This window comes from Prunus avium, chromosome 2 (genome assembly GCF_965620075.1).
Source record: "Prunus avium chromosome 2, drPruAviu1.hap1.1, whole genome shotgun sequence".
Classification (NCBI taxonomy): Eukaryota; Viridiplantae; Streptophyta; class Magnoliopsida; order Rosales; family Rosaceae; genus Prunus; species Prunus avium.
This window is the reverse complement of record NC_142285.1, coordinates 9876861-9893006: the sequence shown is the minus strand read 5'-3', so window position 1 is coordinate 9893006 and position 16146 is coordinate 9876861. Positions and strand designations below refer to the sequence as shown.

Below are 16146 nucleotides of genomic sequence, written 5' to 3'. Positions count from 1 at the left end.
AGGAAAGCAAGTAAAGATATTGAAAGTGCATTACAGGAAAAAATAAGTTGCTCCGTGGGAGGCTTTGTTTTGGTGTTGAACCCTTTGAATGTAGCTCGAGCCTTGTATTTATAGGAAGAGTTCCTGGAGGAGTAATCGAGGCTGAAAATCTGCATAGTGAAGCCTGATTAGAGTAAGTGGGCAGTCCAATCGACATTTGGGAACGTGAAGTATGGTGGTGTGACCCCATAAATCCTGCTGAATCTCGGCCGCCGCTCTTGATCGTGGGTTCTAAGCTTCTGGCCGTGGAGACGCATTTATGGCCTTGATAGCTGGTGAACTAATATCTCAAGCTGTCAGAATTCTTGTGAGAATGTCTACGTCTAATCACGACATTCTCACAAGAATTCTGACATAGACATTCTCACATAGCAACAGGAATACAAATGGCTTCCCTGAATTCTGTCAAAAGATTCCTGGCTGCTACTAAATAGACAGCTAGAGAAGGGTTCAAACATTTGTATTCTCCGGCAATCTGCTTTAAAACAAGCATAGAATCTCCTAGGATTTCTACAAACTAGACTCCGAGTTCTACCAACATTTCGAGGCCGATGATTAGAGCTTCATATTCAGCTCTGTTGTTGGTGCATTGGAAATCTAACTGGAAGGAATAGCAGTGTCTAATCCCCAAAGGTTCCTCTAGAACAATCCCTGCTCCGGAAGCTAAGTCATTTTTTGATCCATCAAAGTACAGCTTCCAAGGTGTGAGATGAATCGAATAAATGGGATTGTTAAGGATCCATATTTTCAAAGAATCCATATTTTCAATTTCTTCTCTTGGATGATCGGCTAGGAAATCTGCTACAGCTTGTCCCTTGACAGCTTTCTGAGGGACATATCTGAAAGCAAATTCTGTCAGAGCCAGAGTCCATTTCCCAATTCTGCCTCTCAACATTGGCCTTGTTAGCATGTATTTGATTAGGTCCGTCTTGGCAATGATATAAGTGGTAAATGGCAGCATGTAGTCTCTGAGTTTCATGGTAGTAAAGTACAAGGTTAGACAAAGCCTTTCAATCGCAGAGTAATTTCTTTCCACCTCTGTCAGAGTTCAGCTCAAATAGTAGACTGCTTGTTCCTTCCCTTCCTTCCCTTCCTTGTTATCTTGAGCTAATAAGCTTCCAACGGACATTTCTGATGCGGATACATAGAGCTTGAGTGGTCTGCCTTTCTTTGGTGGGGACAAAACTGGCGGATTCGAGAGGTAGTGCTTGATTTCTTCAAAAGCCTGCTGGTGTTGCTCCTCCCACTTGAAAGTCTATTCCTGTTTTAGTCTTAACAAGGAAGAAAAAGGCTGAATTTTTCCCGCAGAATTGGATATGAATCTTCTTAGAAAGTTAATTTTTCCTAGAAGACTCTGCAACTCTTTCTTGTTCCGAGGTGGTTGAGCGTCTATGATGGACTTTGCTTTATTTTTGTCAATTTCTATGCCTCTCTGGTGTACCAAAAATCCCAAGAAGTTCCCCGCCTGTACTCCAAAAACACATTTTTTCGGATTCATTTTCAATTTATGTTGTCTCATTCTTAGGAATGCCTTTCTTAGGTTTGATACATGATTTTCTGCTTCCGGAGATTTAATCACCACATCATCTATATATACTTCTAGAGAGTGTCCTATCATATCATGGAAAACAGAATTCATTGCTCTTTGATACGTGGCTCTTGCGTTTCTTAAGCCAAAAGGCATTACAGTGTATTCAAAAGAACCTAGATGTCCTGGACACATGAAGGCTGTCTTCTTCTGCCACCATGATCTGATTATATCCTGCGTTGTCGTCCATGAAAGATAGCATTTGGTGGTGAGCAGCTCCATCTACTAGCATATCTGTCATTGGCATAGGATATTCATCCTTGGGGGATGCTTCATTTAGATTCCTGTAATCCACACAGATCCTTACTGCCCCTGTCTTTCTTTTCAAAACCGGGACAATATTGTCTAACCAATCAAGTGTAAATGGCCGCCCTGATGAATCCTGCTTTAAGCAACCTTTCTATCTCTTCTTTGACTTTTAGTTCTGTCTCCATGGACATTCTTCTTCTGGCCTATTTGACTGGAAGGTAGCCTTCTTTGATAGGCAGCTTGTGTTCTACCAATTTTCTGTCCAATCCAGGCATTTCTTGATAATGCCAAGCAAAACAATCTCTAAAATCATGCAAGAGTGCGATGATTTCACTTCTGAGTGGCTCTTCTAGTAGTGCACTGATGAAAGTAGGTCTTGGATCCTCTTCTGTCCCTAGATTTATCTCCTGTAATGGATCTTCCACTTCTGGTAAGGAGTCATTTAGTGCTGCTGGTGCGAAGTCTAATATTTCCTCCTGTAAACTTTCTTCTTGTTCTTCGATGCTCTCATGCATGAATTCTGCCATATTGACGGCTGGATTCTGTGCAATGAGTTTCCTTTCTTCCCAGTATATCAACAATCTTTTTGTAATGGATCAGATTGTTGCAGCTCGATCCTTTTCCTGTTGATTGAGACTAAACATCGGAGTTCTTGACGTTCAGAACAAAAGGCCTATTCCAGTCTTCTAGAGAACTGGCCAGACCATCTTGAATGAGCCTTTGGGCTGTGACACCGTGAGGGCGGCCGTTCTGGTTGACTCCAAAGAATGTGAAAGGACCAAGGTCGTCATGATAATACCTTGCTTCAAAACACATGGCAGAAGGCAGAAATGGCCGTGGATCGGCGTCTACTATCTCCATGTAACCTTCTTCATTCCAAAGGGCTAGCTGTTGGTGTAGAGTAGAGGGAACGCAGAGGCTTTGGTGAATCTAGTCCCTTCCAAGCAATGCATTGTAGGTAGTAGAAGTGGTGTCTACCACAAAGAATGCAATTTTTAGCTTTTTGGTTCCAACTATGACATCCACGTCTAGGATTCCATGAGTCTTAGTGATGCCCCCAGCAAAGTTGGTGATAGTCAGGCGTGTTGGAATTAGATCCTTCTCTGTTCTGCCCATCTTTAGAAATAGGAATACCTCCAAAGTTTGCAGCTATAAATAGAGGTCTGAGGTGGTTAGCCATTTCCTTGGTTGGTTTGGAGAAACAGAGTTGTTCTGCTACTGGTTTCATGGCAGTTCCACCTGTTTTGGCAGCAGGTGGTTGCTGTTCTAGCGCCTCTTCTACTTCTGCCAGCTTGCACTCGAAGCTTTCTTGTGAGAATACGTCTCCCTCCAGAGTGCTTCCTTGTCCTTCCGCTGCCCTGAATTTTTCCGATAAGATGAACACCATGTTAATGCCTAGATCACCCTGTAATAAGTTCTCCAATTCTGCACCAAAAGCCTCGGTTTCTTCATCTAATCCTCCATCATATTCCATCTCTTCTGTTCAGTCTTCTTGTTCCTCTGTTTCGAGGAACCCAGTTTGGTCCTTTGCAGATGGCTCATAGTCTAACTGCTCTTCCTCATTTTCTTCAGTCCAGTCTTGTTGTCCTTCTTTTAGAATAGGTTCAGGTCCAGCTTGTACTTGTGGGAGTTCAGGATGATTGACTGGGGATGAGGTCGAATGGATGGAGGGCTTGCCTGGAGATTCTGTCTTTATCAGGTCTTGTGGTTGACATTCTGTTTGTTCTGCCTGAGGAGTTATTCCTGGATTCTCTCTTCTTCTGGCAGTACCTGTGCGTCTTTCCTGTTCCTAAGGAAGGTGCAATATTGCCTCTGAACTCTTCTTTTCTGAGTTATGGTTAGCTCCAGAGTTGGTCTGCCGCTTTTTCCAACGGAATACCATCTTCCTTCTACGATAGTTGCCAAAGGCTTGTCATTTTCGGGCATCCTCATTGGTATTTCCTTCTTGGGTTGCTCTGGCATTCTTCTGTTGTGCTGGGCTGGCCTAAGGTAATCCCTCTGTCTAGCTCTATCTCTAGAGGGGGTCGGAGCTAGGCCTTGCTGGTTCGATGATCCAATTCGGTCAAACACGCTGGATGTAGGCTGGTTTTGCCTGTCTATAATTACTTCTAACTCACTTTCACACCTGCACTTGCTGCATAGTACTACCCCAGCCGAGACGGTCGCCCTCTCCTGCTCCTGCTGGAGTTGGCTTCTGCTGCTGGTTTATTTCCCCTTCTTTCTGGCCAATTTAGGTTGACCATGTTGACTTGAGGCTGGGGAAAATGATCTGTCGTAACTGAGGGAGGTTTTTCTACCAGTTTCAATCTTCGTGCCGTTATTCCTTCTTGTATGACATCTCTAAAAAACAACACAACTATTGGTGGAATGATTCCAGGAATTGTGCCATCTGCAATACTGTCTGCTCTTAAGCTCTTCTGGTTTGGGCAGCTTATGAGGTGTCTCTATTGCTTTCTGTGACAGCATCTCATCAAACAGAGCATCAACTTTGGTTAGATCGAAGGAATAGACTTTGTTTTGTGTCGGTTTGTTTGGAACAAATCCTCCTATGAATGGTGGCGGCTTCTGGTCCTTTAGTGGCTTTGTAAGAGCTTTGCAGCTAATGGGATGTTTTAACTTTGCCATTTCTGCCACTGCAATCTCTCTTTCCTCTGAGTCTTCTATATCTTCTTCAGATTCTACCTCAATGAGATGAATTGAAGAAGGGGTCTTGTAGTACGTGCCTTTGGAAGAGTTTCTCTTCTACTGTTCTTCCCTGAGGAGCTCCTCATATTTGGATGCTTTGTCCGCAAGTTCTGCCAAATCTCCGAACAGCATCCCATCAAACCTCTTCCTCAGAGAAATCTTTAGGGAGGTTTGAGCCATTTGAATGAAGTGCCTTTCTGCCTATGTGTTCAACCGATGAAGCATGAGGATCTTCTCCGTTAAACAAGGTGAAGTTTGGTACTTTGAAACCTGGGGGTAGAGGAATCTGGTCTATATAAGCTGGGTACGGCTTTCTGTAGGTAGGCCTTTCTCCTCTTCTGGCTTCCAGCTCCATCATCTCCCTGATCATTCTCTGCAATGCCCCCATCTCATTCAAAGCATTGACAAGATGTGGATTCCGTCCCTGTTCTGGCTGGTCATGATCAAACCTGTGCTCCACTCTGTATGGTCGGGGCAGAGCTTCTTCCCTGTGTTCTTCCTCTTCTTCAACCTCTGGATGGTTCCTCCGGTTTGCCCCAGGTCTGTTCCTGTCATTGTTGGCAAAAGGGTTAATTCCCCCTCTGCCTCTCCTGCCCCTTGCTAGTGGAGGAAATGGATTAGGGTCCATTCTTCTAGGTCTGTAGGGTAGCACAGCTGGTGCCTCAGGCAGAAGTGGCAGGGGTTGGTCTCGTGGGGCCACAGGTTGTGGAACAGGTGGTTCTGGCTTATTCTTGGGAACCTGAACTGGTGCAGGACCTTCTGCCCTAGCTGGAGCCTCATGTTCTTGGGCGAGAGGGGCTCCTCCCCTCTGTCCAGCTTGGATTTCTTCAGGTCCTGGTATTCCAGCTATCTGTGCAATAAGAGGATTCTCTTGATATGGCCATGCTAGTCATGGTGGAGGACCATAGGGAAGGTCTAGCTGCGGAACCACAACATCAGGGTTTGGAATTCTAGCCATGGCGACCTCACGGTCTTTCCTGAACTGCCTGTTCACTTGCCATTGCATCATGGCTGTTATATTATTCAAAGAATCCTAGCTTCTTTGTGTTGTAGCCTCCTGCTGGAATACATCTTCCTGTATCTGATTCAACCTCCTGGAACCAGTTCTGGAACGTCTGCTTCCAGTACTGCCATGGGCTGATTGTCTAGCATCGTTTTCTTCTGATTCTGGTCCTTCTCGGAAAACTGCTTGGTCTCGTTCCATTGTGCGACGTGGATTCTGGCTAGAACTTCCAATATACATATACTTTTAAAATATTAAGAGTCTGAGAAGTCCCACTGGGCGTGGCAAATTGTTCACCCGTTTTGATTTGTTTCCTGTGATGGTAGGGTAAAGTTCCCCATTAATCCAAAGACCATGGTTGGTCAATAAATTAACTTTCTTTGTGTGTCGAACGTGCCACTGTTAGCAATTTTTCAATTCTAACAGACTTGAGAGTAAAAATAACTTGCACCCCAAGCTATTGATTTTGAACAAACGATTGTGAATTTGGGTGAGGAACATCTCCCAAGTAAGTTCTTTTCTATGCCTTAGACTGGTAAAGACTTCATAATTTTCTCAGCATAAAACTGGTAGTTCTGGCTAGAATAAATGATAACAAAGTGAACCACTTTCAGACAGAACTCCCCTTTACAAAGCTCAAAAAGGAAAAACTGACTATAAAAAGACAAAAAGAAGGCTATGCTTCCATTTCTGTCTGGGTAGATGCCTCTGTTCTGGGTTGGACTGGGTATGCCTGTGCTGGACTAGACTTTCAACAACTTCAATTGCTAGGCTTCAGCTGCAAATCGATACCAAAGCTTGAGTTTGGCAGAGCTTTAATCTATTTCAAGCCCTGGAAGGCTTTTGGATGGGCAGAACTGGGATTTCTCCAGTCTGAAAGGGGCAGAAGTGGTCGGACTTAAGCTGGAACTGTACTGTGGTACCTGTTCTGCTTAGTTAGGGCTCTCCATAAATTTGTTGAGGTTTTCGTATTCGTGAAAACTCAAACTCTGCTTGCTTTGGCTTTGCTGAACCAAATTTGTAACGAGAGAAATCTCGTTTTGCTGGTTTGTGAACTGGGATTCGAGTAAGAAACAGTGTTCTAACTGTCTTTGCAGGGAAAAGCAATATGATTCTGCAAGCTTGTTGTGAAGCTTTTGAAATTGAAATGTTTTAGACTCTGGGTCTGTTTGAATCTTGTTTGAAGATTTTCTGAGATCAAGTGATCATTTTGAGTGTTTGTCTTTTGACTGAGTTTTTGGTTGTGTTGATTGTTGGGTTTTTTTTTCTGTTCACTCTCTCCTGTATTTATAAGAAATGCTTTTGAGAGCGGGAGTTTTGATTCTTTTAATATTGGGCGGCAAACAATCTCAAAAGATCTTTAGTTTAAAAGGAAAAAGAAAGGGAGTTCTATCCATTTTCTGGCATGTAAGCCCTCAACAATCAGTTCCTGAAGTGATCATTTCCATGAATTTGGATGGGGTGCCATACTTTTCTTCCAATTCAACTGCTTTTCAAACCGTGATGGTGAGTGTGATTTTCCATTCCAGCAACTCCTTGTTTCCTGCTTATCTTTCTTTTTAGAAAACATAGTCTGCGTATCCTTTGAGAATAGTGCCTGTCGAATTTTCTATTATATATTTATATATATATAAAAGGATTTTGATCTACTTCCTCTGTCTGTAAAAGACTGGAGAAATTTTCTGCAGGTGCGTATTCATGAATCCCTATAACTTCTCTCAGTGACTTTAGTTGTAATTTTTGACTTTTCAAAGTTAGGTAAGTCACGTGAGTTCCTTTGGGCTTCTTCTTCTTTCTTCAATTTTAACGAATCTGCCAAGCCCGCTTTTGGTCTCCAGCCCAATTTGGGTTTTTTTCAAGGCCCAGGTCATCTATGCGGTTTCAATATTTTGGGCTTCCTTCGTTGGGCTCGAATGTACAGTCTTGGCCTGTTTATTTGATAATGGGCTGGGCACATCGATGGGCTGAGGGTATCATTTTTAGGTCCAAACAGGCGCCCTGAAAAATGATGTGGGCTTTTTGTCTCTGGACTGGGCGTGCCAATTTGAGGCCCAAACAGGAAGAAACTGGTGTTATCTTCTGCTGCCAAGAAATGGAAGGATTTCAAGTCTACACTAATGCGGCATCATATCCTTCCATTCATCAAGGAGAAGGAGAAATTAAGCCAACCCCCCGAGAGGGAAATTTTGCTGACTCAGCTATCCCAAATCATCCCCAATTTTGATCCAAGCTTGCTTTCCCAAGGTCAAGAGCAAAGGCTCTTGATGTGAGAGCCCTACATTTTGAGGATGACAAAACAGTCATGTGATCATTTCATATATTTAGGTGCCTATTTGATAATTTGAAAGCTGCAAATATGGTGAACATGGTTGGCCTTATCGACCCTGCTACAATTAGTGCCAACTTTGGGATATTAACTGACAGATCATGTTGGGTAGCCAATCGACTTCAAAAGACAGATGGTGAACAGATTTTCCTGATGCCTTACAATCCAGGGTTAGTCTCCTTAACAAGATTTTGTTTGTATGATGCACTGCTGTCTGCCGCGCAAATCTCACGGCCGGGAGTTCCGGGCCGAGGGGATGTGCGTTAACACGGGGTTTCCTGCTTTTGGGTGCGGTGCGGTTGTGCGCGGGCGTGCCAGCACGGTTTACCGTGCGTTGATGTCTTGGTGAGTGTTGGATGGGTGAATGGTGCGCCTGTTTGATCTGTCTTCCTAGTCAAACGATTGTAGCCGAGAGAGGAACTGGTCTCGGCTGTTAGGTTCACGGCCTGAACTACAAGGCCGTCGAGTGGTGGTGTTGGTGGTGGGTTTTGGGCGATGCTCCGGCGCGCTGCTCAGGGAGCGACGGTCGTGTGATATATGGGGTGAGTGAACGAACAAACAGAGATGGTGCTCCGGCGCCTTGAAAATCAAGGGTCGTATGATATATTGATGAATGGATTCTGCTTACAACCTAACACTACTCCTAGGAAAGCAAGTAAAGATATTGAAAGTGCATTACAGAAGAAAATAAGTTGCTCCGTGGGAGGCTTGTTTTGGTGTTTGAACCCTTTGAATGTAGCTCGAGTCTTGTATTTATAAGAAGAGTCCCTGAATGAGTAATCGAGGCTGAATTTGCGCATAGTGGAGTCCGATTAGCGCAAGTGGGTAGTCCAATCGACATTTGGGATAGTGAAGTATGGTGATGAGACCCCAGAAATCCTGGTGAATCTCTGCCGCCGCGCTCAATCGTGGGTTCTGAACCTCTGGCCGTGGAGACGCATTTATTGCCTGGATAGCTGGTGAACCAACATCTCAAGCTGTCAGAATCCTGGTAAATTCGAGCTTGGACGGCGTTGGCCTCGAATGGTTTTTCGTCGGCCGGGTGTATGGACACCTTTTGGCCGTCCCAGAAAAATAACAGTTGGAAAAGGGAAGATGGTATACACCCAGATTTATGGTTCCAATCACGGCCGAGTAACACGTTGTAGTCGACGCTTGATTCGACCACGTAGAAGGCCGCGACCCTCGTCTGATCGGCCACGGTAATCTTCAAGGGCAATACGCCAATGGTTTTTGACTTATCGCCGACAAAGCTACTCATGACCACGTCGCTGGGGATGAGGTCCTCCTTCGACTTGTCCAACTTTCTCATTAATGAAAAGGGAAGGATATTGACCGTCGCCCCACAGTCAACGAAGACCTTGGATATGGGCACGCCCTCTATGTTAGCCGAGATATACAACGGCTTCAAGTGCCGGTATTTGTTCGGCTCGTCTCTTGGTATTACCTCGTTAAACGCAACGGCCAGCAATTCCTCCTTAGTTTTTGGCCTTTGATCAAATTGCTCCTCGGGCACGTCATCCTCTAAACCGCTGGTCTGCCCTCTCGGGGCCGAAAACTCGAATGGCATCACCAGGACCATGTTGATGCCAACTTCCTCCGGCCCCTGCGGGTTTCCCCTACCGGCTTCCTCTTTGGTCTCAAAGACGTTTTTAGTGAGAGTTGTTTCCTCGACCATCCCGAGGATTCCCTCATATTCTTCATCGGAGATTCCCATTGTGGGGTCGTCCTCGGCCTCGTGTCCGAAGAGAGGATCTCCGAAACCCTCGTCCATCAGCTTTACAGCCCCCGCACTATCGGTTATGGATGCCTTGACAGCGGGGGATTCTGAGGTTTCGACCTCCACTTTGAAGGTCCGTCTGGCCTCTGCCAATACGTCCATGGCGGCTAGGTAATCGTCTAGGCGGCTCATTCGGCCCTTTTCCTCGGTCGTCAAACCAAAGAACGTATCCGTCGGCGTCACAGTGAAGTACCGGCGGAGATAATCCAAATCATCCCTGCTGAAAGGAACTTTGGCCTCTAATCCGTCGAGGTTGGGCTGGTAACTCGGCAGGCCTCTTGCCCTGGACTCCCTGTTTGCTTGGTATACGGCCTTAATGGCCGAGTCAGAACCGCTGGTGATGAGGAGTGCTTCTGCCTTTGTGTTCTTGAGGGCCAACTCCACGATTTCTTGGTTCTCAGGGGTCATACCGTATAGATCCACGGCCGAATGGTCTTTATGGAATTCTTTGAGTAAGGATAGACCGTTGGCTGAAAAAGGGGGATCCTTCCCGTGGTAGATGTCGACGACACCCTCGTCCGTTCCTTCCGCGACCGCGGCCTTTGGCTGGGTTGAAATAGCCGGCGACCCACGGGGACTTTCGTCGTGCCTAGGGCGCCACGCCCTCAAAGGCCTGGTGCCGACTGCTCTTACGGCTGGGGAGACAACCGGCTCGGATGACAGCCTGCCAACCGTCGCCACTTTCTTTTGGCGTTTGAAGCCCGCGACCTCGTTCGTCTGCATCCTGGCCTGCTGAACCTGCCTCTGCATTCTCCTCAGCTGGGTTTTCGTCAATGGTTCGGTCCTGCCCCCCGGCCGTGCATGGTACCAACGGTCATCCTTCATGACTGGGGGTTTGAACGTTTTTACCGATCTTGGGGGAGCCTCTTCTTCGCGACTGGCTGAGGCGCTGCGGTTTTGTGGCCCTAGTCGGCTGAAAACAGCTCTGTTGGTCGGCTGTCGACCGTACTGACCACCGAATCTTCTTGCGGCCGTTTGAGATGGCTCGGCGGCCTTCCTCTTGTTCTCCTGCGGCCCGGGTTGGCCGATCTTACACCTGCATCATTCGCAAAGGGCTGGCCCGAGTTCGGCCAAAGGCTCCTTTCCTTTTGCCGAACTGCGAACTCCTCGGCCACCAGCAGGTCGAAGATAGCTTCGGCCCTTGTTAAGTCAAAAGTGTACGCCTTCGTTTCCCGGGTCGCGAACTTGGCGTCGGGGATCTTTGTGCGGCTGTTGTCAGTTTTAACGAGCCCTCTGCAAACGAAGGGTTTGTCTATGCTGACTTCGGCCGAGCTCATCTCGACCTCATCGCCCTCGGCCTCTGCGGAGCCATCTGCTTCGGCGTAGCTGACGATGGGATTCCTATAATAGGTTCCCTTTGAGGCCGTTTTCTTCTGCATCTCCTCTTTCAACAGGGACGCATATCTGTCCACCTTGTTGGTCAGGTCATGCATGTCCCGAAATTCGATCCCTTGGAATTTCTTCCGGTATTCGAATTCCAATCCTTCCTCGGCCATCTTGACGAACTCCCTCTCTGGTAGGTTCGTGCGGCACCAATTCCTACATGTTTTGAACCGCTGTAGGTACTCGCGAGGTGACTCGTCCGATGCTTGGCTCATCCTTGCCAACTCGGCGACCGTAATTTCTCGATTGGTCTAGTAGAAATGTTCGTGGAACACCCTTTCCATATTAGACCAATCCCTTATTGAGTTCGGCGGAAGGTTTATAAACCACGAAAATGCCGCACCGGTCAACGAATGAACAAAAAGTCGGAGTCTCTGAGCGTCCGAATCGGCCTCTCCACACTGGGCCGTGAAACGGCCGATGTGTTCAATGGACGAGGTATGCCCATCCCCGGAGAAAAGCATGAACTCTAGCAATCAATAGTTCCGGGGAATGAGGGTTCGGTCAATTTCTGGCGGATACGGCCTCGTGTATCTTGGCATGTCCGGCCGCCTCTGAGCTAAGCCGTCTTCGATCATCCGCCGGACGTCTTCGAGCCGGATCCCTTGAGGTGGTGCCTCCTGTTGGGCTGCAAACGGCCGTGTGGCCGGTGGCACCTCGTTCTGAGGCCTTGCCTGTTGGGCCGTTTGAACAAAAGGCTCAGCCGGGATGACCGAGCTGGTCGATGCTAGATGAGCACCGTAGGTTTGACCAGCGTGCATATGCGTTGTTGCTGGGACGGCCGAACCATAGTGAAGGTGGGAGCCCAATGGACACGACGACGCCTGCAGAGGTGGTGAGACGATCAGGCCCCCCTGACCGTACTATTGTGTCGTTACTGCGGATGCGTTGCTTGGGCCAGGATGGGTATGGACGGCGGCAGTATGAACTGAGTCGAGCGGGTGAACTGCGGGATGTGTGAAGCTGCCGTGCCCTAGTGATACGGCCAAAGCATGGAGCGGTCCGCGCGCTGTCTCCGCCGAGTAGGTTGGTCCGGAATTCATCCAAACGGGCTGGGATTGCCCCCAACTGTTTGTTGGTGGCAGAGAATGCTGGCCGTAGCCGGATGCTTGGGTATGGGCCGAGACGCCGAGGCTGCTGCTTTCGCCATAAGGCTCGATTCTATCGCGCTCTTGGTTCCTCGGTCCTGTTCTGGGAGGCGTGGCAGGTGAGGCCACCGGCATCCTTTCTTGAAAGAGCGTTCGCAGTTCTGAGGAAAACCTGTCCATCGCGGCCATGAAGGATGTTTCTATCCTGTAAGCCTGCTTGGACATCAGTTCCTCGACCACTGCCTGTTCCTGCATGGATTCGGCCGTGCGATCCGTCGTTACTGGAACGCCGGCCGAGACCCCGTCCGTATGCTCGGCCTCGATACTTGTGATTGGTGAGGTGGACTCAGGGGTCTCAGAAGTCATTTCGACTGCTTTGTTTTTGAGCTTTGCCTGTGCCCTGGTTTCCACCATAAGTTTTTGACAAAAGTCCCACCGGGCGTGCCAAAAGTGTCTGCCGCGCAAATCTCACGGCCTGGAGTTCCGGGCCGAGGGGATGTGCGTTAACACGGGGTTTCCTGCTTTTGGGTGCCAGCACGGTTTACCGTGCGTTGATGTTTCGATGAGCGTTGGATGGGTGAATGGTGCGCCTGTTTGATCTGTCTTCTTGGTCAAACGATTGTAGCCGAGAGAGGAACTGGTCTCGGCTGTTAGGTTCACGGCCTGAACTACAAGGCCGTTGAGTGATGGTGTTGGTGGTGGGTTTTGGGCGGTGCTCCGGCGCACTGCTCAGGGAGCGACGGTCGTGTGATATATGGGGTGAGTGAGCGAACAAACAGAGATGGTGCTCCGGCGCCTTGAAAATCAAGGGTCGTATGATATATTGATGAATGGATTCTGCTTACAACCTAACACTACTCCTAGGAAAGCAAGTAAAGATATTGAAAGTGCATTACAGAAGAAAATAAGTTGCTCCGTGGGAGGCTTGTTTTGGTGTTTGAACCCTTTGAATGTAGCTCGAGTCTTGTATTTATAGGAAGAGTCCCTGAATGAGTAATCGAGGCTGAATTTGCGCATAGTGGAGTCCGATTAGCGCAAGTGGGTAGTCCAATCGACATTTGACCACCTGTGCGCTGGATATTGACCGATAAGACTCGGCCTCGACCCATTTGGTGAAATAGTCGGTCGCCACTAAAATCCAAGTGTGTTGGTTGGACGCGGCCGGATGGATTTTTCCAATGATATCCACGGCCCATCCTCTGAATGGCCATGGTTTGGTAACCGGGTGGAAGGCTTCGGCCGATACCCTTTGTATGGGGCCGTAGATTTGACACTTGATACATCCCCTTGCATACTCTATGCAATCTTTCAAAATGGTCGGCCAGTAATAGCCGTGCCTCCAGACCAACCACCTCATCTTGACCCCAGACTGATGAGCACCACCAATCCCCTCGTGAGACTCACTCATGATGACCTTGATGTCCTTGGCGCTAGGACATAGGAGCAACAAACCGTCTGATCCCTTTCGGTACAGCTCATTCTGATAAATCAAATAACACCGAGCTTGGAACTGCGTAGTCCTTTCATGGCTGCCAGAAGGGTTACGTAGATACTTCACTATGGGGTAGCGTCAATCGGCTTCGGCCGTGTCGATCTCGTCGGTGATGTCGGCCGAAAACACTTGCGCTGTCATTCCTCGCTCGGTCAAGGCTGGCAAGGTGCGTCTCTCGATTCTTATCACACGATCGCGGTCAGTGCTTGGGATGTTTACGCCAGACGCTACCTGGGCCATCTCATTGGCCTCGCCGTTTTCGGCGCGCGGTATATGAACAAAAGAAATTCTAGAAAATCCATCGGCCGTGTTGAGGGCCGTTACATAATATACGGCCAAATTCTCACTCGTACATTGGTATTCCCCAGTTAGCTGGTTAATCACCAGCTGAGAGTTGTCGTAGACCAAAACACGTGTTGCCTTCATTTCTCTTAAAATCTTGAGACCAATGATGAGTGCTTCGTACTCAGCTTGATTATTAGTGCATTTGAAATCGAGTTGGAAAGCAAACTGCCACTTCTGCTCTTGAGGAGATTCAATCACAACTCCGGCTCCTGACCTGGCCTCGGTGCTGGAACTGTCAAAGAACATGGTCCAAAAATTCTTTTCCATGCGGGCCATACCGATCTCGACTTCCAACTCCTCTTCTTGTCCCTGGGCCGGGTGATGAGCCAGAAAATCAGCCAAAGCCTGACCCTTGACCGATTTCTGAGCCACGTATTGAAAGGTAAATTCGGACAATGCCATCATCCATTTCCCAATTCGACCGCGGATGATCGGCCGGGTAAGCATATATTTGATGAGATCGGTTTTAGAAATGATCTGAAGAACCGAAGGAAGCATATAATACCGCAACTTGGTGGCCGCGAAATAGAGGGCTAGGCATAGTTTTTCGATCGGCGAATAGTTCAATTCGGCCGTGTTGAGGGTGCGGCTCAGATAGTGCACTGCTTGTTCTCGCCCAGACTCGTTGTTCTGAGCCAGCAGACAGCCGATAGAACCCTCCGAAGCCGAAATGTAAAGCCTCAATGGTTTCCCCCTTTTCGGCGGCATCAGGACCGGCGGCTGGGACAAATATTTCTTGATGTCGTCGAGGGCTGCCTGATGCTCTGCTCCCCATACGAACCGCTCGGTGTCTTTGAGTTTGAGCAAGGGAGACAACGGCCGAATTTTTCCCGCCAGATTAGATATGAAGCGTCGTAAGAAGTTCACCTTACCGAGGAAGGACTGCAGCTCCTTCTTAGTCCTCGGCGGAGGGGCCGCCATAATGGCCGTAGCCTTATTTTTATCTACCTCGATTCCTCGTTGGTGAACCAAGAAACCGAGGAAATTCCCGGCGGTGACACCAAAAGCACATTTCTTCGGGTTCATTTTTAGGACGTGCGCTCGCATCCGGTCAAAAGCCTGTCGAAGATGTCCTACGTGGTCAGCTCTGGACGGGGACTTTACAACCACATCGTCGATGTAGACTTCAACGGTTCGACCTACAAGGTCGTGGAAAATAAGGTTCATGGCTCTCTGATATGTTGCGCCGGTATTTTTTTAGGCCGAATGGCATGACCACCCACTCGTAGGTTCCGATTGCTCCTGGACACCTGAACGCTGTTTTATGAACATCTTCCTCGGCCACAAAAATCTGGTTGTAACCCGCATGGCCGTCCATAAAAGACAAGAGTTCGTGCTTTGCGGCTCCGTCCACCAGGAGATCCGACATAGGCATGGGATATTCGTCTTTGGGGGTCGCGAGGTTCAGATTTCGGTAATCGGTGCAAACCCTCAAAGCCCCAGACCTTTTCAAGACTGGTACAATGTTGGCCAGCCATTCAACGTACCTGGCCGTTCGTATGAAGTCGGCTTTAAGGAGCCGTTCAATCTCCCCCTTTACCCTAAGCTGTACCTCGGTCGAGAAACGCCTTGCCGGCTGTTGGAAAGGCTTGAACCCCTCCTTGATTCTTAATTCATGCTCGACCAAACTTCTTGGCAAACCAGGCATCTCATGATAATCCCAAGCAAAACAGTCCTTATATTCATGGAGCAAGCCGATAACCTCGGTTGCTAACTCAGGATCCAAAAGATGGCTTACAAAAAGAGGCCGTGGTTCGGCCCCGGTCCCTACATTAATTTCTAACAAAGGGTCCTGTACTTCAGGGTAGTCATCCTCCATTTCGGCGGGCGCTGTTTCTAGGTCGTCCAACGTCAATGCGTCCGTTTCGTCAGCTTCATGGAGGAATTCGATCAGGTTGATTGGTGAATTTGGCCGTAAGGATTCCGCCGCCCAGTGTTCCAGCAGACGCTCTACCAAATCCTTCACGGCCGCTGCCCCCTCTTCTTTAGTGGCCTTATTTATCATTTAAAGACTGGTGAGGTCGATCAACACTTCGCGCGCCGAATCCTGTCGGATATTCTCGGTGCCTAATTCCAGCACTTTCTGGGCCGTCGTCCTGGTTGGTCGGCCGTTTGCATCGTGGCCGGTGAGTACAACCCATCCAACATCGTCGTCGTAAATCCGAGCT

The 16146-nt window shown here is 48.1% G+C and overlaps 1 protein-coding gene across 1 annotated transcript; it reads right to left on the bottom strand.

Moving 5' to 3' along the window:
* Positions 1-556: 556 nt before the first annotated feature.
* LOC148296455 (uncharacterized) lies at positions 557-1018 on the bottom strand. Its single transcript, XM_088248531.1, has one exon. It carries the CDS (start codon positions 1016-1018, stop codon positions 557-559), a length of 462 nt encoding a protein of 153 aa, XP_088104657.1.
* Between the last annotated feature and the right edge of the window lie 15128 nt (positions 1019-16146).